This window comes from Rattus norvegicus, chromosome 7 (genome assembly GCF_036323735.1).
Source record: "Rattus norvegicus strain BN/NHsdMcwi chromosome 7, GRCr8, whole genome shotgun sequence".
Taxonomy (NCBI): Eukaryota; Metazoa; Chordata; class Mammalia; order Rodentia; family Muridae; genus Rattus; species Rattus norvegicus.
Genome location: NC_086025.1, coordinates 40,463,953 through 40,487,117, shown reverse-complemented (window position 1 = coordinate 40,487,117; position 23,165 = coordinate 40,463,953). Strand labels below are relative to the sequence as shown.

At 36.3% G+C, this 23,165-nt stretch overlaps 1 protein-coding gene across 2 annotated transcripts in view; it reads right to left on the bottom strand.

Annotated features, from left to right (window-relative positions):
- The window catches only part of Slc6a15 (solute carrier family 6 member 15), a 54,182-nt gene that overhangs the window by 6,671 nt on the left and 24,346 nt on the right, over positions 1–23,165 (bottom strand). For both annotated transcript variants that reach the window (XM_039078522.2, NM_172321.3), the window contains 8 exon segments: positions 21,099–21,256; positions 20,621–20,747; positions 18,938–19,119; positions 11,639–11,749; positions 7,930–8,171; positions 7,635–7,827; positions 4,488–4,680; positions 3,051–3,210 (listed from right to left, as the gene is read on the bottom strand). In XM_039078522.2, the coding sequence (XP_038934450.1) occupies positions 3,051–3,210; positions 4,488–4,680; positions 7,635–7,827; positions 7,930–8,171; positions 11,639–11,749; positions 18,938–19,119; positions 20,621–20,747; positions 21,099–21,256 (1,366 nt within the window).

Here is a 23,165-nt window from a genome sequence, read left to right as displayed (position 1 = left end):
TCATATATATTTAATTTTTTAAAATATTTTAAGTTCATAACAAAATTAAACTGAGATGCCGAATCCGTTATATATCTCTGACCCCAAATCATGAATCATGTTCCTTATTATCAACATCCTATACAAGAGTAGCATATATGTTAGAACTGATGAGTCTTTTTTGACATAACATTTTTATCCACTTCCCTTAGCTCACTTGAGGAGTCATTATTTGTATTGTGCACTCTGTGGGTTTGAACAAAACCATAACAACATATACATCCACTGTTATAATATCTGTTCTAAACATTCCTTGAGCTCATCTATACATCTGTCTCTACCTCCAGATGTTGTCAAAGGCCGCTCTTGATACTGTGGAAATAGTCTGCAATAAATTGCCATATGACAAGATGCAGTATCGTCAAGTATAGATTACGTCTCTTAGCAATCCACATTTATATTTCCAATATGATTTTCATGGCTTGGTAGGAATTCATCTATGATTAAACCATATTAGAATGTCTAGGTGGATGATGTATTCATTCATTTGTTGGAAGACATTTTGATGGTTTGAGCTTTTGATCATTGTGAGTAGAGTTGTTACGAACATTCATGTACAAATTTTTTATCTGGAATATATTGTCAAATCCTTTTAGTAAATGCCAAACTGTGTACCTGACATGTCATATGCTAAGAGTGTCACAAGCTGGAAGAGTGTTTTCTGAAGTGTTCACCCTGTTTCATAGCTCCATCAGCAATTAATGAGTGTTCCTTTTAATCTACATTCTCTGGAATGTTTTGTGCTGTTGGAGTTCTGAATGTTTTTCATTCTAGTAAATATGTAAGGGTATGCCATTTCTATCTTAATTTGAAGTTTTGGTAGTATGTATGTAAGTATGAATGCCTGAATGTTTACACATCTGTATACATGTGCACGCACTCGCGTGTGCTTGTGTGTGTGTGTGTGTGTGTGTGTGTGTGTGTGTATGTGTCCCAGGTGTTGGCACTGTGTGTCTGCCTCATTCATAATATATTCAGACAGTGTCTTTCATTGAACAATATTTTTTTTGACTAGCCAGTTACTCAAGATTTTCACCTCTCTTTGCTTTGTGAAGACATTATGGGCAAACCATCATGATCAACAACTTTTTCACATGAGTTTGAGGAATCTGACCTTTAGTCATCGTTCTACCTGTAAGTGCTTTACTCTCTAAACCACCTTCCCAGTCCCCTTAGTCTCCATGCATTTTTATGACAAAGAATGTTTTTCAACTACTCATTGTAGTAAATAATATAAATAAATAACGGGAGAACATCCCACGCTATATGGCCTGTACCGTAGGACCACATGGCATCTCTGGGGTATTTTTATCTCAATCAGCAAAATATCTCAACCCGACTTGCTAAGTTTCCAATTTCCATCCTGGGTTGTCACTGGCTACTCTCTGCCCCAGCATCGGCTGCCCTCTCCACCCCCATTGCCGGCTCTAGCAGCAGCCATCTAGATCATAGTTCTGTGCTATGGACTCTGTTCACATTTCCTGCATTCGCCCCCTGTGGTTATAGTCATAATTCCCAGAAATTCATTAAAATCAAAACTCAATAAGCTTGTAATTTACCAACCAGATTTATATCAGTAAATTATCACTCCACAAAAGGTCCACACAATAAACGCAGAGCCAATTAATATTGATGTAAACTGCCCACCTCAATAAGACAAATTGTCCTATAAAAATCCATTCCTTATATGATATTCATATCCACCTGTGGCTATCTAAAGCCAGACAGGGGTGGGTCATATCCTCCTTTTCTATCTTTGTTTCTTCTTTTTGTTTTCCTCCTCTCTCCTGCCTTACAAAAACTGTCCCTGCCTTTCTTTTTCACTGCCCAACCACAGGTCTTGCCTTACCTTGTGTCTGCCCTCACGTACATATAGACATCAGTCTACAACTACCACCAAAGCACAAGGCTTTATTTACTTTTAATATATCTATTGCCACTTTTGATACAGGAAACATGATTATTAAATGGAATTTCTTCTTATCCCTAGCTTGTTGTTTGGGGCAATAATAAGTAAGACATTGTGAACTTTGTCAAAAAACTCATTCAATACCAATAATGTATTTTATGTCACCTAAGAGGACTCTAGTCTTTATCCAATGTGCACTTTACACAAGACTCTCGTCACTCAATCTGTATGTCAGGTGGAGACAAATATTTTAACATTTAGAGAGACTTACTGAATAAATATTTCAAAGATCACTCATCCACAGATAGGAGCTGGATGTTTCATTTCATTTCAAGTTCACGTTCTTTTCTCATAAAAATTATATAATTGAAATTTAGAGATATAGAGAATTCAGTTAATTATATTTGAAGTTTTTGCACAGCAAATAATATATGTATCTCAAAGTAAAAGACCATTTTCCCAATTCTGTTTGATATTATAAACCTTTAACTTGCTCTGTGTCTCTATTTCTATTTTTTTGTCTTTGTCTGTTTCTGTCCTTCTGCCTATGTCTCTCTCTCTCTGTCTCTCTCTCTCCGTCTTTCTCTCTCTGTCTCTCTCCCTTTGTCTCTCTGTCTCTGTCTCTGTCTCCCACTCCACTTCTCATAAAAATTCAACAAAGTAACTAAGGCATAAATTTAGACAGAAGTGGGAAATCTGTGAAGCACACACGTGCTGCTAATCAGGTTATAATTGAGTAATGAACCTCCCGTTTTTCTTATTTTTCCCTATATATGAAATGTGGCCAAGAAAAACAAGATAAAGAAACTGTAGGTTCTAGTAACATATGAAATACTTATCAAGTGTGGAAGTCACACTTTGATAATAAGAATTAACACAGAACTTGAAATTCTAGGCAACCTTACATTATATTCAATTCTCGGCCCTCATCCACTGGTCAAGAACAAACACCTCAGTAAACTGCCCGATCAACAAAAGCCTGAGAAATATTTGATGAGGGAAAGATTCATCCCTCTCCATCTCTTCCCTTTTAAATGAAGTATTGATCGAAATTTTCAAAATAGAGCTGAAAAAATAATGACCTGCAATCAAGTATACTCACTTATCTATGCCGTAAACGAAGCTTACAGCAATATTCTCCAAGATGACCACGATTAACAGAGGCAATGTGGCAGAATAATCATCAAACATTGTAACGAAGTAATTTCCAGAGCGCTGCACAAACATCAAGCCGATACAAAATGCTAGGAGGCAACAGATAACTAAAGAAAAGAAATTAAAATGACAATTAGCCTCTCATCAAAGCCCAGTCTGTCATTATAAAATATTACATTCAAATAACATTTTTCAATTTTTATAACTTTCGTACATACTGGCTTCTCTGACTCTATGGAAAATTACATGTTGGGGGTTGGGTTACACATGGTTAACCTCTACTAAATTTAATAGTTCATAACTCATATCTTTAATTCTATGGACTTCCACCTACCAAGTACAAACAATAACTGAGGGGAAATTGTATAAAAATTGTTTTAAGTAAATATTCATACACTTTGTTTATTATTTATAGAAAAGTGTCCTTTCAAAGCAGAATGTAGACATAGGTGCTTACTACATTTATTAAGCTTTTGTAATTCTCAAATTCTGATGCAATTTTGAATTAATAATGAGCCTACTGTGGCTTGTAATGAGATTATCAAATTTACATACTTTCATGTTTAATTGAAATATGATTATCAGTAAAGCATAGCAGAGAGAAAATTCAATCAGAAAAAGCAACACCATCAACCCATGTTTACATATTTATCTTGCGTAAACAGCTTGAGTGTGTGAAGTGAAGTGATGGGTATAGGCCTGAATATTCTGATTATCCAAACAACAACTAGGAAGTACTATTTAAAACTTGTTTCCTATTTAACATCTAAGAAATAGATTCATAAACTCAGGGACATTCGCTGTATACTTACAGATACATTCTTAACCATGAGACTTCTCCACACAACTTAAAGCCATAATCTTAGGCTTCCTGGCACTTGAGATAAATAAACAATGACTATATTACATGTCTCAATCCCCTTTAAACATGGATGAATAAAATAAAAAGCAGCAAGGCATAGCTCTCTCTACTTCCTCTTTGTGGATCCAGATTTGAGTCCTCAGCTGCTGGCCTGCCTGCCTGCTCCCTCATCATCTCTAATCCACTCAAACTATCAAACCCAAATTATATTTTTTTTCTTCCATAAGTTCCCTTGGACATGGTGTTTTATCACAGCAATCAATAAGAAACCAATAGAGGACAGAAAAACAAACCACGTTTTGGGAAAGAAAGAAGTGTAAATGTACCTTATATTAACTATATCTTCTGTCCTTAAAAAAAAACTAACACACTAAAATAATTATTCCAACAATGGTATTATTATAAATTATAATCTATTACCCTATAGATATCAATAACATCCAAGAGGTAACAGTCCAATTGCAGTCTCTAACATCTCACCCACATAAATGTGCTGCATTGAAGCCAAGAGTAAAACCTCACCGGTGAGTATTTCCTTCCTCACTTTGAATGTGTCCACAACAGGAGTGATGATTCCTTCAATGGTTCCAAACATGCTGCCGAGCCCGAGATTTATCAGCATGAGGAAAAACATCACTGACCAGAAGGGAGATGCAGGAAAATGTGTCATGGCCTCTGTAAAGGCAATGAAAGCCAAGCCAGTGCCCTGCACAGCCTGCAGAACACAGAAAAGAGCAGCACTAATCAAGAGCAAGAGCAGGAGATGCCTCTCATCAATGAAGGTGGGGAAAGCATTATGTGAAGGTCAAAGCTACTACAAGGAAATAACACATGCTTTATTCCGTAAGTCATGTTTTCATGCCCTGGACCCAGATATTGAGTAACCAAAGACTGAAATATACTTCAGGATTGATAAACAAAATACACAAATATATGGCATTGCTTGTTATTTCAAAGATCCTAGAATAATACTGCATTCATAAATATGTGGTATTTTTAATTTTGTTAGGGCTTATAAATGTAAATATTGATTTGCTGTAATAAAAGCCAAACAAAATATGTATGTATGTATGTATGCAAATATTTCTGGCCTATGAGGTAGCTTAGTTAATTAGAATAAAGAAAACATAATGTAAAGAATAAACATTTAACATGACAAAATGCAAAGAATAAAAGGAATTCCTGAATTATAGAATGTCAATTTTCAACCATGAATAAAAAGAATCCATTTCAAAGAGAAACAACAAGAAACACATTGTTCGGTCCCTTGGTTTGCCTGTGTTTTGCTTGTCTCTTTGTTTGCTTTTGGTTTTGCTTTCTCATTAGAAAGAGGTGAAAGAGCATGGGGTCAGGAAGGTGGGAGGTGGGTATGAGCTGGAAGGGGCTCACGGAGGAAAAAGTGTGATTAGAATGCACTGTATGAAAGCACAGCTTTTCTCCTGCTGGGAGGCCTTCGCCAGCCTGGATATGCGAGCTTTTGCCTTGTCACATTCTGTCCTATTTTATACTGTTTGATTGTAATTTCTTGGAGGCCTGCTATTTTCTAAAAAGAAAACCTGAAGGGGAGTAAATCTAGGGGAGAGGTGAGGCAGCTTGAGAGAGGGCGTTGGGAGAAGTGGAGGGAGAGAAAACTGTGGTCAAGATGTATTGTATTATTTTCAACAAAAAAATTAGTGAAAAAACCCACATTTGTTAATAAAATATCCATTTTATATGTAATCTTATCAAATCAAACATGCCTATGTTCTAATATTCAAGAAAAATTGGGGTTAATGTGGTAGCTTTCGTAAACACTGAAGCTGTTAGAGAAAAATGTTGGGAGAAACACATCAATTATGGGTACATGCAAAGACTTTCTAAATAGGACTCCATTTGCACACCAAATGATGCCAACAACTGAAAACAGGAATCATGAAGTTAAATTTCTATATAAGAAAATAAACAATCAAGTGACAAGATAGGCTACAGATGAGAGATAGCCTGCTAACCATCCAACTAATCGATGATTAATATCCACAATGTACAAAGACCATCAGCTACTATATAACAAGAGTGAAGCAGCCTAAGAAATAAATAAGCTAACTAATAAATGTATTTCTCAAAAGATGTGGCTCAGCTTCATTACCCATCTAAGAAATGAAAATTAAAACTATACTGAGATACCCTCTGATTCAAGTCAGAAATCAAGTCATTAAGAAATCACAACAAAGACTGGTGAGATTGAGGAGAGAGGGAATTAAATCCACCACCAGTAGGAATGAAACGAGCCCAATCTGCATAGAAACCATTAAGAATTTTTCCGCCAAAATGAAGCAAATATACAGTAAAGTCCAGCTGTATCATGCCTGGCATTCACTCATAGACTCCAAATCAACGTATCTCACGCATCCTTGCACATTAGTTATTGTAGAACTATTGACAACAGCTCAATTATGGAACCAAGCAGGGTGTCCCTCAACAAAGAAATGGTGGCTACGATGTCCTAACTATACATGACAGGAATTGTTTTAACCATAAAGAACAAAGTCACACATTTTCCAGAAAAGTAGGGAGAACTGGAGATAATCACATCAAACAGATTAATGAATTTCAGGAAGACTGACCTAGAATGTTTTCTCGAATTCCTGGATCCTAAACTGTGTGTACATATATACATATATACATACATTCATATATATACATATATATAACCATATATATATATATGAAGTTTCATATACATGAAAGAATAAACAATGTGGCCAGGGACAGAAAAGACAGGAAAACCTATGAAGAGGATTAGACATTGTAGGGATAAAACTCCCCAACAAATCTGTTCTTATGTACTGTGTACAATTAATATCTGTCCACGAGAAAAACATTTTAATCAAAAGATGAGGCCATGGGTCAATGAAGGAAATGTTTGCTACACAAATATGAGGATCTCAATTCGGATCCCCAGCACCCTTGTAAAAGTCGGGCCAGCTGCCGTCTGTCTATAACTTCAGCACAAGGTGAGGGTTTGGTGGCACACACAGACAGGACAAGCAGTCTCTGTGAATCTCGGTGTCAAGTTGCAGGCACATAGCGAGACCCAGTCTCAAGCCACAAAGAATGAAAAGAATGAATGAAAACATCTGACAGTCTGTAACCTCTCTACCCATGCCCACAAGAGATAATACCCTCACATGCATACTCTACACACACACTACACACACAGTGACACACCTTATTATAAAGCAAAACTCTAAACCAAGTGACTGTGCTATTTCACTAATTTATCAGATACCAGATTATTGTTTTAATTATGAAAACCTAGAAATTATATTTTCCTTTAGAATTCAAAGTTATCAAAATTAGTTATGGCTTTAACCATAGTATGGTATCTCTGTTCTGGGATCTGTGTGTTTCAGGCACAGTTCACTGTCCTACTCAAAATGATTAATGGGTAATTTCTATCTTCCTATTTAGCAATATAAGCAAAGAGTAGCAACCAATAGAAGAACATTAATTATTTTCCCCAATTCCTTATTGATTAAAATGAATTTAGAATTTAGAAATTTAGAATTTAGGGAATTTAGAAACTGCATTCCCAGGCCTTTTGCAATCCCTTTTCCTAAAGAAGTCTTCAGATGAAAATTACTTTAATTAAATGATAATTCTTCAACTGCTCAGACATGGCCTACTAACTTTATTTAGCTCATCCTCAATTTGACAGGCTTTGAGATGGAGAACAGCAAACTCCTCCTCCTTCACTTTTTGAATGATGTCGTAAACTACATGATAATCTTCCGCAGTGACAGCTGAAAGGTTGATGTGACGGGGAATGACATCCCAACTAACGTTTCCCGTTTTCAAAAGTTTCAAGATCATCTCAGAATTTCTGAAAAGTACAAACAGATTGAGAATGAGCACCAGGGTTCTTTGATCCATAATTTCTAGAGAATTATGACCTGGTATGCTAGTAGAGATTAATTATCCATACTGTGAAATGCACTTTTCATTTACGATATTGGCTTTGAACCCCAGAACTGCGAACACCACCAGTGTTGCCAGGACTGAAGTGAAAAAGTTGATAAAAGACACGAGGACAGCGTCGAAGTGGCAGTTGTTGTCTCTCTTGTTGTAACTGGAAAACGCGATGACTCCACCAAATCCCAAACCCAAGGCAAAGAAGACTTGAGTCGCTGCCTCTCTCCAAACCTTGGGCTCCAGCATCATTTCAAGCTGTTTGAAATTGAAGGGAACAGAAATCAGCAATAAATTCCCAGTTCTGAGAAATTCTGTTATATGGAGTTAGATCACTGTAATATGAATGTATTATATATATATGTATATATGCCTAAATGTTATATAAAATGGTGTAATAAGTAATTATTAAAAACTATATTTTCTAGGAAAGCAGCTAAGAATGCAGCAGGAAAGAGTGTCTATCTAGCCCTTATATGGAAGTCTTCTACTTGGCGAAGAATTTGTCAGTGTTTTCTCATAAATCATCAGAGAAGAGTATGACAGAGAAATTACTAGTCTTTGATAATTCCCCATTATATATCCTTCTTTGTCTTCTCCAAAGCATAATAAACCAATTTCCAGCACAAATGAAAGAGTTCCTTCACTTCGCCATTCTCTCCAATTTTGAGTTTTCTGCTGAAAATCTGATAATGGAGCTAACCAGTATATAATTGGTAGGATTTGGCTGTCACTATACCTGTCAATTTGTGTTGTTCATTCATTTTAAGAAGAGTCACTTCTTTGAGAACAGAAGGAAGTCTATGGCCTCATTAGTGCTCTGAATGTGTAAACAGTTCCATTACTTGTTCCAAGTGCCTTATTTCTCTGAAAAGTCATCAAATCTTTCCAGAATGCAATAAAAGAGTTAAAGACATAATTGTCATTATGTCCAGATGACATGGACCTCAGTAGATATTTGAATTCATTTCTAGTCACAAAACAATGCCTAATTGGTATTTGTTTCTCTTTAGAACATTAAGGTCAAATTGTCTTTATTGAGGGTAATGTCAAGGGACAATGCTAAGGATATGAAATCTACCACATTTCAGATCATGCTGCCACTAAGTAATTTAATAAAAGAGCAAGCCTGGTCACATGGTAGTCCTCTGAATTCAGCTTTTTCCAATAGAAACTGTAAAAGCAAAATCATCTCCATAGTATCAGCCAAATTCTAATTGTCCAATATAGAGTGTTTGCAAACTGTAAAAGGCAAACTCAGATAAACAGTTTTCAATGTTTTTCCTTGGTTAATATTCACACGAGCCCATGTAGTTATTGAATATGCTATGTGAGGTTTTGTAAAGATGAGAAGCTAAACCAACCATACCCACCAGGTCAGAGGCAGGAATAAATAGCAATACATGTGACATCTAAAACTCCCACATTTCCTCAGCTATTGGGACTTAGTGCTTCAGTTAATTTTAATTGGCATTAGTTTTTAATTCTTTTTAATAATTTATGAATTATTATCAAATATAATAATTGTATTCATAATTTAAGCAATATTTAACTAATATTCACATGCTGTTGTGGAGTATTTCTATGTTCCTATTCTGTATCACTGTGACACTTAATTCCAAATACATTGAACGGTCTATTATAAGGTTAACCACTAGATGGCAGGAAAGAGACATTTCCAAAGATTTCATTTAGCCTACATCACAATTGAATTTCCACTTGCTGTTTCTGGGTAGTCTGTGTGCTTAGTCACTTTCTCCCCTCCCTATGTGAATTAAAAGTAACATAGCCAAGTATGGTAACTCATGCCCACAATCCCAGAACCTAGGAAGCTGAAACAGGAGACCACAGGTTTGAGGCCAGTCTGAACTAAGTTCAAGACCATCAAGGATGACTGAAAACAAACAAAAATTATGTTATAATTATTATATTTTTTATAGTGTCACCCTAGATCAGTGCTTCTCCACCTTCCTAATGCTGCAACCCTTTAATACGGCTCTTTATGTTATAGTGACCCCCAATCATACAGTTATTTTTGTTGCTACTTCAAAACTATAATTTTGCTACTGCTATGAATCGTAATGTAAATATTTTTGGAGATCGAAGCTAGTCAAAGGGTTTACAACCCACAGGTTGAAAACCACTGCCCTAGCGTAAACTAGCACTATTTCATCAAGGTAACTGGAAAGTGAGCTGAAAAGAGGGGGAAAATAAAGAAGGAAAGAAGGGAGGGAGAGAGAAAGGGAAGGGAAGAGAAAAGGAAGAAAAGAACCAGAATTTTAATATGGATCCTTAACCCAAACTAAAAATGTTGATTTATGCTGATGCTTTAAATGCTAGATTCATTTAAAAGGTTACATAAGTTCTAAAGTACATACTAAAATCAGACTGAAGAACCACGTGAGAACCAGTTGTGAGCTTAGAAAGGAGATTTTAGAAGTTTACCCAGAAGAATGAGTTACATTGAACTCAGGAAACATTTTCTCCAATGCTCTGAATATAAATAGTCTGGGTTATTAAGTATGGAAGGTTTGAAGCAGATTTTAAGTCTAAGGTGGCCGAAATGTATGAATTTAAAGCAGTATTCTTTGGAAGTTCCCAAGGGCACCAAATAGTAAAGAGCACTTTTGAACGACAGAAGAAAACCAGACGCCCACATCAGCATTTTTGCTCCTACAAAATGAATACAAACTCAGAGCCAGACATGCAAAGAACACAGCTTCTTTTACCTCCTAACAAGGCAGCTGACAAAAAAATTCCACAGAAGCTAATCCCTTCTGCTTCCCTGCTTACAGGACCACCCCAGATCCACATTCATCCTTCATATAACCTCCAGTGTCTCAACCATTTGGATTGCGTCTCGTGACTTCCTTACCAGTTTTAACAAGTTAATGGTGAGCCGATACCTTCATTTGGTGAATCACAAAAACACTTACACTCCCAAACCTATTTCTGTTTTCTGTTCAGTTAAAAATAACAAGGCATGATTAACTATACAAGTTTTTTTTGTTTTGTTTTGTTTTTTTGTTTTTGTTTTTTTATGAGTAACCAGGGTCAAGATACACAGGAATAAACTTAGATCTACTTTATAGAATAGTGGTATGAATGTCCTACTCTCTATGAAGCTAAAGAAAATCTTCCTCAAATATGTGTGTGTGTGTGTGTATAAAAACTCCCAAGCAAACTATTATAACTAAGACTCAAGAGGGGGTAAAATGTTCCCCAGAAAACACTACTTCTCTATGAAACTATTTTCCGGGAAGGAGTCATATCTTTCCCTAGAGCCTGTGGATTTTAGATTATCGGTAACCTGCTGACACTCAGGAAATTAATATTTTCTTTAGTTCTCCTAGCAGAAAGATGCTATTGTTGGTGTTTCAAATGATCAGTTATTTACTCAAGGTGGATGTGAAGTCCTCAACTAGAGGGTGATGGGTGAATGTTGATCAAAGTTTCCCAAATTTATCAGTGTAAAAACTATAAGATATTTCCTATGGAGATTGAATTTTGAAATATTAAATAATGACATTCTTACTTGTGAACCAGAATGGTAGGTTTTAAAAATTAGAAGTAGGTTCGACTGGAAATACAGAAAAACCACTTTTCTGGAGTGGGTAACATACTGTATTTTAGAAATCTAATGTGTTGATGTTAAAACAATTGGCACTTAAGCATAGGTATGGGGACATTTTTACCATGAATGGAAGGGAAAATAAGGTACGTACCTTAGGGGTGAACATGTGTCGGATGCCATCAATTGAACCATTTAAAAGGAGAGATCTTATTAGGAAGCATATAAGTACCACGTAGGGGAACAGAGAACTAAAATACATGATCTGCAAACAAAGAGAAATGGCAATGGGTAAGACAGACTAGTGACCATTCTTGATAGTTAAAACTACACTCTTGATAGCCACCGATTAACTCTGTGGATGACAACTCCTACAGTCAATTTTTTATGGTGATTGTTCTGGATTCAGCCTTCTTTAAAATCTTATTTGAGAGATAAAAAAAACTTTGTTTAGACTGATTCATATTGTCGTATATATTTACGGGGTGCAGCATAATTCAGTACATGTATAAAATGTTTAAAAACAATATTAAAACGATTAACATTTTGATGTAAACCTTTAGATTCTTCTCTTTTACTTATTTTAGGGTGCACAGTAAAATGTTCTAAACATTATCCACCCACCCCAGGGTGGGACAAAATGCTAGATTGTGTTCTTTTGTCTTTTGGGTACCATTGTCCAACAGTTTAATATCTTTTTCTTCCCTCCCCCACCTCTAGAATAACGACTACTGTGCCGTCTACTTTCATGTTATAGACTTCTTTAGCATCCAGACAGAAAAGCACTTAAAATTTGTCTTTCTCTTAGTGGTTTACCTCACCTAAGTTATGCTCCTCATATATTTCTGTAAATGACAGAGCTTCACTCCATCTACTAGATGAATAAAATATACTTTGTGTGTAAGTGTGTGTGCGTGTGCATATGTGTGTGTGTGTATACAGAATTTTTAAAATATAAAAAATATTTCCATCTATGCTGCTTCAAATAGCAGGATTGAATTCTACTCAATGGCTGAATAGTAATTCATTGTGTGCCTGCACAGAAAAGCACTGAGTTACTTTTCCTCCATTAAGTACAGAAACATGGCGTAGGATGAATGGTGCTGCTTGTTTGTAATGCATATTTAAAAGCAATGTTTAGGAAAGAAATGTCATGAATTTCCTAACAAGTCTTGGTTAATGTTTCACACATGTTTTGAGCAATGTGTGGTGAATCCGTAAAGCTCCCAATGTACTAATTTTTATGCATCTCATTCACTGTAAATCCTTTAACTATTTGTTTCTGCAATGTTTGCCTCTGAGGAACTCAAGAAATTGCTGCTACCCAGAGGAAACAGTTTGCTCGGGCATTAACTATCTTCTTGAAATATCCACGGGGCTGTCTAATAGGTCTAAAACTTTCTCACTGGAAAAGAAAACTTCTGAAATTTCCCTTCAAGCTGTGGCCCCTCCGTTTCAGAAAATGGCCTTTGTCACCCAGGTACTGAAGTCAAAGATGCATAGATTTCCAAGACAGTCTGCAATATGCTCATGGTTTCCAGATCAGCATCCCGGCTGTGCTGTTTTCTGCTAAATGCAACATAAGTGTTTCTAATAGCATTGAGCAAATTGCTAATTGCCCCCTCATCCCTGCAAAGCTTTAATGTTTTCTTGCCCACAGAGCTCAGGTCCCGAAGCTGTTGCCACCTGGTAGGCTCAGCATGGTCAGCCACTGCCCGAAAGCATACTCCCTGCTTCTCTTCTCTAGTCAGAGCCATCTTCACCCAGAAGTCACCCTGAGCACCACCAAGATATCTATTTCCAAACTGAATCCACCATCTGCTGTCACTTCTGCCAAAGTAGAGGTGATATCACCTTGGAGATGTAACCATTAGGTGCGGTTTTGTCTGTGACGTCATGTAGCCCTGCAAAAGTTTCCTTACTTGAGTTTTCTCACACTCTGTTCACTCTGTTGTTTCATAAGCTCTGTGGGAATGGAGACCATACCTTTCTGGGTCACTACCAGTTCTTGAACTCCTAAAACACTTGCAGACACAGAACAGCTACACAACATGATCGTGTGTAACAAGGAAAGGAAGGGGAGCTGGGAGAATTGAGGGGAAATTCTCAAAGTAGGAGAGCCTTGGAGTAGAGAGTGTGTGAATCAAGTAACTGTTTGTTGAGTAACTGTAAAGACCGTGCAATATAAAGCAAGATGCATATATGTTCCTCTGTAGTTCATCCTCTAAAAGTCATGCTTAAACATGCTGAAGATATCAGGAAGAAGTTAGTTTTATGTGCAGAAAGCCAATGTTTTAAAATCAATATTTTGATAGAATAAATCTATTTTTATTAGTAAAAACAGATATCTTTCCAATAATCTTTGATTGTCTTCTGCTATGATAATATGATTTCAATCTGCAAAGTCCCTGGGTCTCATTCGATCATAGCCCTCCATGAATTTGAGGCTACCATAATCATGAAATCTTCTCTGCCCATTTTTAAATCAAACTCAATTTGCTGCTTCATAAGTGACTTGAAAGACCTTTCTGACGCTCAGTGCATTTCCTGTTCCTCTTTCCTCCAGACTCTTCTTGCTGGCTCCCGTCCGCATCCCACAAATCCAACATCCACACCTCTTTTGTATGGAGTGTTCTAGAACTCTGATGTTATTGTTGACTGAATTGTTTAAAAATCTTCAATTCTTTTCAGTGCTCATTATATAACAGCCGAGTGTTTGACCAGTTTCTGTAGACACGTCAATGTCCATCAGCAACCAGGTCACAATTCTTGCTTTATCTCCCTCCCACTCCTCGCACTCTATGTCAGAGTCACAGGGGAGCATTTAGCGTCCTCTGGGCTTGATGAATGCTGGATTCTATGCCTACAGTGACCTGTCTCTGAACCTTCTGGTAACTTCCATCCGACAATCTTAGCAGTACTCCCCAGTTACCCACTTTGTGAAACCTCCCAAACCCCGGGATCATTTCAATAACTGCCTCGTGCCTGTTCTCTTTCTCTCCATTATTATACTTAATACAGTAATTATCTGGCAGGCTCCTTACACGATAGATTTTATGAGGACAGAGACTGCTCAATTAAGATCAATATTCACCAGTGCACAGCTTACAGTGGATCCCCAAAAATAACTGTACCTTAAATAAATAATGTACACAAAAGTACTATAGATAAAATAAAAGATAACTTTTTATAGAAAGTGTAAGGTTTCTTTTGTTTACACATTCTCTAAAATACAGTATCTCTATTATATAATATTTTAACCTTCTCTTCTAAATATCTGGTCCCAGTTATTCCCATTTTTATTAGTTCAATATACATTTGTGACCTTAAATACACTAATTTGAATTTAATATGTTATTAAGGAAAAAACAAAATATTTCAAATTAAAATGTGAAAACTTCAGAATTTCAAACAGGTGAATACTATTAATTATACCAAACCTTTAACTGTATTCTTCTCTAAGCAGATAAAGGCTTATATACTTTATTTAAAATACTAAGAGTTAAAAGAATGTTTCTTAATTAAGCACTAAGCAAAATATCCACATTTTTCTTATGCACAAATTTACATTTATACAAATAGCTAATTTTATAGCAAAATGTTTTATGAAATCACTAATAAGTATTCAAATAAATCTGCCCTTATATACCATAGACCATGTACACTATTATCTAAATTAGCTTTATTGTATATTGCTAACTATATCTCGTGCATACATACATTGGTATTGTACACTACTACTTGAAATTATTTCTTCCAATATGTGGTTTGCACTTGCCACTAGAATAGATACTTTCTAAGTTCAGGCTATGTTTCTTTTTGTATTTCTAGAATTAAAACAGTTTTGGTAAACAGAAAATATTCCATATTTTTGCAAAATAGATAAATAGACCGTGGCCATGATACAATCTGGGTATACATTATTAGAATAGAGATGTGAAACATGTTCCTTTGCTAATTTTAAGCCTCTTAGGAATTGTTGACCACAATACTTTTCACTGCAATTACCCTGAATGAAAGATCAGTTTATCGAGCAAAATATTTTATAGGATATTTTCATTTTGTGATACTACTGAAATTAGGAAATGTATTAAAATCTCAATTGATTTTCCCTTTATATTAAAATGTTTATTAGAAAGACACGCTCAGAAAAAAAATCATATTTGGGGGACTTGGTTGCTTGGCTTTAGTCCTGTCATTTATCAGGTACTTACTTCTGGGCAGTTACTCCTTCTGAATTTAATGACTTTGTTGTAAATTAGAGATAAAACACGTAAGCCATTTGACAGAATAAAGAAAACAATGTATGCAGCATACTTAACAGAGCAGTACACCAGTAATAAAGAAATGGTAAGAAGGAACGTCACCCTGGAGCTGAAGCAAGATGAGAGCATTTTATTTCAGTCATCTAATCTGGGAATAAAATGTGGTAATAAGAGCACAGAGAGCTTCTGAACACAGCCAAAGCCACAATAATTTGTAAAGTGACTAGATAGTGTCGATGAGCCTTGTATAGTCTAAGAAGTACATATTCTTAGACCATATGTTTAATTTTAAGCCATATACAATAATTTTGAGCTGTCCACTGTGGAGGCAAACAATTTCACTGACACCAAGCATCATGAAACATAAAGGATTTTGTTTGTTTGAAGATTTATCATCACTCTTAGTTCCTCTATAGCCTGATATCCGGTCATGGTCCTGTTCTTTTTTACTATGCTGCCTCCTTTTTATTCAACTGGATGTTAACTGTGATCAAAGATCAATGGTTTCTCTTCTCCATAATAAAAGCAGGAAAATAAAATCTAGAAGAAGTCAGTGATGCAGTTGCATACGGGACCTGGCCAGAGAGTTTACCAGCATCCTACTCTTGTCACTCAGGCTTCAAAGAGCATCCCTCCCTCCACTCTCTGCGTGTATTTGCATGTGTGAGAAATTATATAAGAAATTCTCATCTCTTAGCAGTGTCTCCTTTAGGACAATTTGCATGAGCACGCCTTCAGCTTGACCCTGTATCCAGCACTTGCGAAACTATTTCTCCAGGCTTTTGCTTGGCTGTTTAATGCACATACAGAGCTTTACATCCATCCTTTATAATGCTCCTCTTTTCGTTCCACACTAAGGAACTGTGTTGATTCGAACACTCGTTTCAACTAGCTTTTGGCCCATCTGGATTATGAAATCATTTTTGGATAAGTATAAATAGTGCGGTGAAAGAGACACTGAATTTTATTAGAGAATCGAGTGCAAAACAACATGGCTATGTTTCAAATTCTGCCTCACTGTTGCCTTCTCCCTAAGGGTCTGTCACTGAACTAGTATATCACAGGTACTATGTAAGTTATACCCCATTCTACTGATACATTTTTATTACATGATATCAAAGAGAAAACAGGAAACTACCACCAATATCACTGAGAACAAATTTCAAATAGTCTTATAAGAATTGTTAAATATTCCATATGAAAAAGATGTCAATTAGTTTGAACTGTCATACATTCTCTTCCACAGTGCTAGCTCCAAGTTTGGATTTCATACATGTATACAATTGCAACTTGTAAATATAGCATAGTGGAAACTAGTAGTTTTTTAAAAGAAGAGACTATTCTCTTAGTTAAAGAAGACCCAAATTCAGGAAACTTTAGCGAACTTGATCATGACAGCTTTTAAATGGCTATGCCTGTCCAGAGGTGACTCTTCCCACATAACATTACCTTAGCAGTTATGTGCATGTGCTCAGACATGGTTTAAGAGCTTCTTCCTTTACTTATATTCTAACTTCAGTGTCTCCTACATAGTCAAGTTACACTCAATCAAAGCACTGTCTGAAATTACTAAGTTGTTAACACTTAACCGAAGATTTAAAGACACTTAGTTGGGTTACCTATTCTGCTCACCCACTCGCATGCGAAATAAATATAGCAGCCACTGCAGGAAAAATAGAATGCTGGGAACATGTCAATGGTGATTTACAGGCTAAAATGGCACCAATATTTACTACTAAAATTAAATTAGCAGGAAGCAAAGGTGAATTAGACCAACTTCTAGCCACCCTCATTCCCCTTCCCAAGCCATCATTTGGTGGGCATAAATAACATCAGAAGCAGCATTGAGTGTCCCATCCCACGGACTCTTCAAGTAAAGACAGGGGACAGCAAGACAAGATGGCACGTGGCTATTTTACTACCATCAACGTGGTATGTATGTGCCTATTTGAGTCTTCAGACTGATCTCTCATGAAATTTAGGGATATCGCCCAATTTCTTAGCCTCTTTCTAAAAATCAGTAAAGTGGCTCTGAAAGTAGTAACTACATCTTAGAGCTTTTAGGATTATGTAAAGTAACGTAGAAAGTATTTGCTCCCAGAGCAACAACAACAACAGCAACAACATGTTCTAAGCATTAGTGCCTAATACTGGTTTTGCTCAAATCACCTGTGCTGATGCCAATTATTATTTTTTTAATTTTTATTATTACTATCATTATTCAACATGCTTTTGTTATTATTTATTCTTAGCATTGATAATAATAGAGAGTAATCTGACTGTCACTCCTCTGACTGATGCTTACATATGATGCCTTGTTAGATTGAAAAGATAAGTGATTACAGTTACCCTTTGAAAGGAAAATGTATTATATTTCTATACACACACACACACACACACACACATCATCATCATCATCATCATCATCATCATCATCATCAGGAGCCAGCGAGAAGAGCCAACACTGAGTTCTTGCTATGAGGCAGCTGAGATATGAAAAGGGCTTTAACACAGAGGCAATAGCAGGAATAGAACTCCCATGCTTTTGAAAATAAAGAATGGATAGCAGTCATGTCCCCGGTGCATCATTTTAAAACAAAAAGAGCAAACTACAGAGACTTCACACTTCCACTGATGTCCTTTTCAGTGTTTTTAAATTTGTTTTTGGGCTGAAGGGTATGCTCTTGCCATCTTTTATTTATACTGTGTTGTTGGTTTGAACTATTCTAACCACTTGAGGACATCAAGAACTTTAAGAAACACACAACAGTTCAAAATTTGAATATTCACTATGCAATTACTTTTTAACACAACATCTGAAGGAAGAAAATGATTAAAAAAATGAACAAACAGAAAAAAGTAACTTCCTCAGTCCAGGAGTTTCCAGGACTGGTCTAATTTGTACTAAGAGAACGAAAGCAGCTGATAATGAATAAGTAGCAAAGTAAACAGATTTTAAATGCTGGAAAGAAGAAATAATATCAATGATATTAAATGTCTCTATAAAACACTTTATTACTTATGCCCCCTTTTTAGAGACTTTTTTTAAAGCACCACTTTTGGCTAATCTGTAAACGCCTAAAGTATTCAAACAATTTGTCAGTGGGATTTGGGGATATAGATGAAAGGGGTTGACAGTACCCACAAATGGTGCTTAGCAAAATCAGGAGGGATTCCAATATACTAACTTTTCCAGAGGACTGAATGCCTTTGATCATGGCCAGACAAACCATGACCCAGGCAGCCAGCAGGCAGCCAGTCATCTTCCAGTTTAAGCCCCCACTTTCAGAGATGGAGCTGCTGATAGCCAGTGCTTCCCGGTACCAGTAATAAGTGGTGGCAGAACTTTTTTCACATTCTGGCTCAATATCTGTCAGGGAAAAAAAAAAGACAAAATGCTATCATTCCGATTATAGTGGAGTAATGAGTAATACTGGGATGCATTCAGCAAGCCCATTATCCAGTTCTTTCTAGTACAACCAATTTAAGCTTGCAAATAAATGAGATTTGGACTACTTTTTTTTTATTTGACTTTAGCAATTACTGGAGGGTAACCCCTCATCTACTCTTCTGACTGCTGGTCTGGCTGCCTTCCCAGCAGTGTACCCCAGATACTTGCTGTTTCTCCTGGCCGTGTGCTCATGGTCCATCTCCCCTCAAGGCAGCTTCCTGTGCTGTCCCTCTATCTCTCCGCGCCACCCCTAACTAGGTCACTCCAAACCCACCTACCTGTGATCCGTCCAGCAACTGGCTGCAGCTAATTTTATTTAACCAACAGTTTTAAATCAAGGAACAAGGTTTACACAACACAAGCTTGTTAAGTGCGAGAAGTCACTACTCGTAGACCCAGACCTTCAGATACAGAATGAAACATTACAAATACGTAACAGCAGACCGAACCACAACAGATCTTACCATTTCCTAGGAAAACATTAACCTCACAACAGCAATGTGTTGGTGATGAGCAGTAAAAAAATGTGAAAACTCTGTAAAAATCAGCAAACAGGTATCCTCTTTGATATGTATTAAGAATTATATGCAAACATCTCAGGGAGATAATTAAAACAAATACTTTCTGTTTCCACTCCCAGAACCATTAATTATCAGACACACTAGCCCTACACAGTCAAATGTGGTAGCTGCTGGTGAAAGAGGTTTTGTTAAAAAAAACAAAACAAACAAAACAAAAAACAAGAATATGAAGTGGCAGGCGCTGTAGTGCAAAATTCAAACCACATTTTAAAAATGGCTGCATGAAAACCAATGTAAACTGTTGTGATACCAAAGAAATACACGTCAAGTTCAAATGGTGATATTTTGTATACACTGGGTTAAATAAAATGATACACTTGTTATGTTCTACATTCTTCAATATGGCTAATAGAAAAATTTTAAGTTCAGAAGTGAGGTGAATTCTATAGAAAATGGTTCTTGACTTTTTAAGGTTTATAGAAGTGAAACCTCCAAGACAGAAGAGCTAACTGCATATAAACACTAAATTCAGTTCAATCACTGTTATGTTTCCCTTTTGTAGATTTTAATGAATATGAGACTTTCCCGGGTTATTCAGGGTTTACAACAGAGAGCTCGCAGAATCGTTTAACCTAAAGCCCTAAAGCCTTAAGTGCATTAAATTAATCTGAAAAGAGTCAATAAAATTAAACGATGTCGACTTTATCCCTCTGATTTGTAGGCTCCTAAAACTAAAGAAAGTGGTTGTTCCAAATGCAAAAGAAAGTCTATTATGATTTTCCTTCAAACGTTTTGTTTCCACCCACCACAATATTTAAAAAAGCAGAAAAAGAAGTCTTTGCCTTTATGGTTCTTTAAAATGTTAGCTATAAGAAGACAATATATTTGAAATATCTTACAAGTATGAGATGCGTTTTTCACCAGGGGGCATTGATCCCAAGGGAGAGGTTGTTGAAAAGACTGAGAAAAGTAAAACAATGTCCAGCCAATGATGACATTGTAGTAGAGAGCCACAAAATAGCACACCTGCAAAAGAAAAGGATGTTATCACATCATGCGTCCTCAGTCACTCTTCTTAAAATGGCAATGTGCAATTACTCCACCTAACGTTTAAGTCTTAATTTTACATTTGTTTCTGAAACACATGGTCATTTCTTGCAAACAATGTTTCTAAGTTGAACTTTTAAATACCTGGATACGTTATAAAATTCAGGTATTGTCCATAGTAGTCAAAGAAAGTTTGTATAGTAAGCACTCTATGTCCCAGTAGCTTCCAAAATATGATCGCACAGACAACGACTTGGAGTTTACAGAGATGAAGATTCCATCAATCCGCACCAGCCCAGGTAAGAGCAAATGTCAAGGAGGGAAACTTACTACACAGCTTGCGAATCCAATCCCACCCAGTTTAGGGCTTATGTAATTCCAAACCCCGATGCTGCCTCTCCGAATTCTTTGACCCACAGAAAGTTCCAAGAAGAAGAGTGGAATTCCTATCACCAGAAGTAGTATTAAATATGGCAAAAGATATGCACCTAGAGAGATAAGAACAAACAGAATGTGTCATATTTTCAATAGTCATACTAGAGTGTACGTTGACTGGAATCATTTCATAAAAGACACTATTTGGAGGGCTTTTTATAATACAAATAGAAGTCTTTGGAGAAAACATAACTGACCTTCTTCAAACTTTCAAAACTTTGAATCCTGTATTTGACTGCTCTAAGAAGTTCCTCAGGGCAGTTGTATGATTCCATAGGTAAACTTTATGCTACATGGGTCTTATGACCTGAGTTTGAGTCCTTGAACCCACAGTGGAAGGAGAAAACTGACCCCTGAAATCTCTGACCTCTGCAAGCATATTCCCCCAAGACACATGTGCACCACACACAAACACACGCATACAAATTCACAGCAATGTTTTAAAATGCTAAATGTGTAGTTCCTGGTAGAATAATTCTTATTAAATGGCATTTATAAATAGCCTGACTTTTATTCTGTTGAAAAGATAATTAGCTTCATTGGAAAATAAAGGATCAGTTCTTTGAAATAGCTTTTCATATCAATAGGCTTCACGAACTCAAATCCATCTTCACACAGCGTTTACAAAGCTATTTACTAAATTTTCACCTAAACTGTTTTAAGTCCTGCATTCTGAAAGGATAGAATGAGACCAATTACATTGGACAGAATTAATTTGTTTTGTATTCTAAATAAAGTAATACCAAAGAAGAGCAAACTCCTAGTCTGCAAAAAAATTAAAACAAATAATTTTTAAAAGCACAATATGATTTGTTTTCATATATAACATACATAAAAAGTTCACTTCACGAACCATATATTCTTTTTGTTTCCAAAATTGAGAGAAAGTATACACAGAGTGTTTGAGAAAGTACAACTAACATGCTTTGCATCTGTCAGTAAAGTGTATGTGTGTTATATTTGCACGCAACACCCACAGTTAAGGAAATAACCATTTTTAATCAAAATCACATGTAAATTATAACTTATTGATCTGCAAACCAACAGCTTGACAACGTCATTCTTCCATTTAATTGGTGGGATAAGGTTATATGCACACATTTGTATATAAGAACATTGCAAATGAGTGTGAAATGACCTATACACTGGACTTCATATATTCACATTTCTAGGCTGGCAGCCCACCTCTGGATTCATTGACAAATACACCCTACCACAAAGGAGTAAGGTGGACAGAGATAAAGTGGGACACTGAAGGTGCTCTTCTACTTTCCCTAGGTGCACAACAGCATGCACATGCACAAATGCCTTGTGGACTGCACAGCACACACACACACACACACACACACAAATATAGTGTGTTTAGTGTGTTACAATTGCTAATCTCATTTTACGTGCTTAGGAATTGAGCCTGAAGCAATGAGCAAGACATAGAAAGTCACATGGCTTAAAATATGAGAAAGCCAGATCTATCTGTCAGAGTGACTGCACAAAAAAGGAATCCTCTGAATCTTAGTCTGCATTAAGTTAAGTCCTGTGCATTAAATGTAACATCTACATAAATCAACATATATGTTAAACCTTTTTTGCCTTTTATTCAGAAGATGCTTCAAATGATTCATGAGTAAGTGTTTTTGGTTGTTTTGTGCTTTTTAAAGAAACTCCCCAACTTTCGAGAAAACTACGTTCCACACTCTTTGTCCCCTGGCTACCCAGCCTATATTGCATGAGACATGAAATATTCTCCTCCATTTTTTTTCTAGACAAGAAATCAATAGTAGAGAAAGTATTTTGACTCTTATTTTTATCAAGAGAATAGAGGGATTTGTCTTGCTAATAACTAATGAACTATATGTCATCTCTGTAATAGCTCTCCATCAAAGTGGATGCCATGCTAAAAGAAATGAAAACAGGCTCTAAGCTGAGGCTGCCTTCATTGTTAGCAGAATCCAGTAAGGTGTA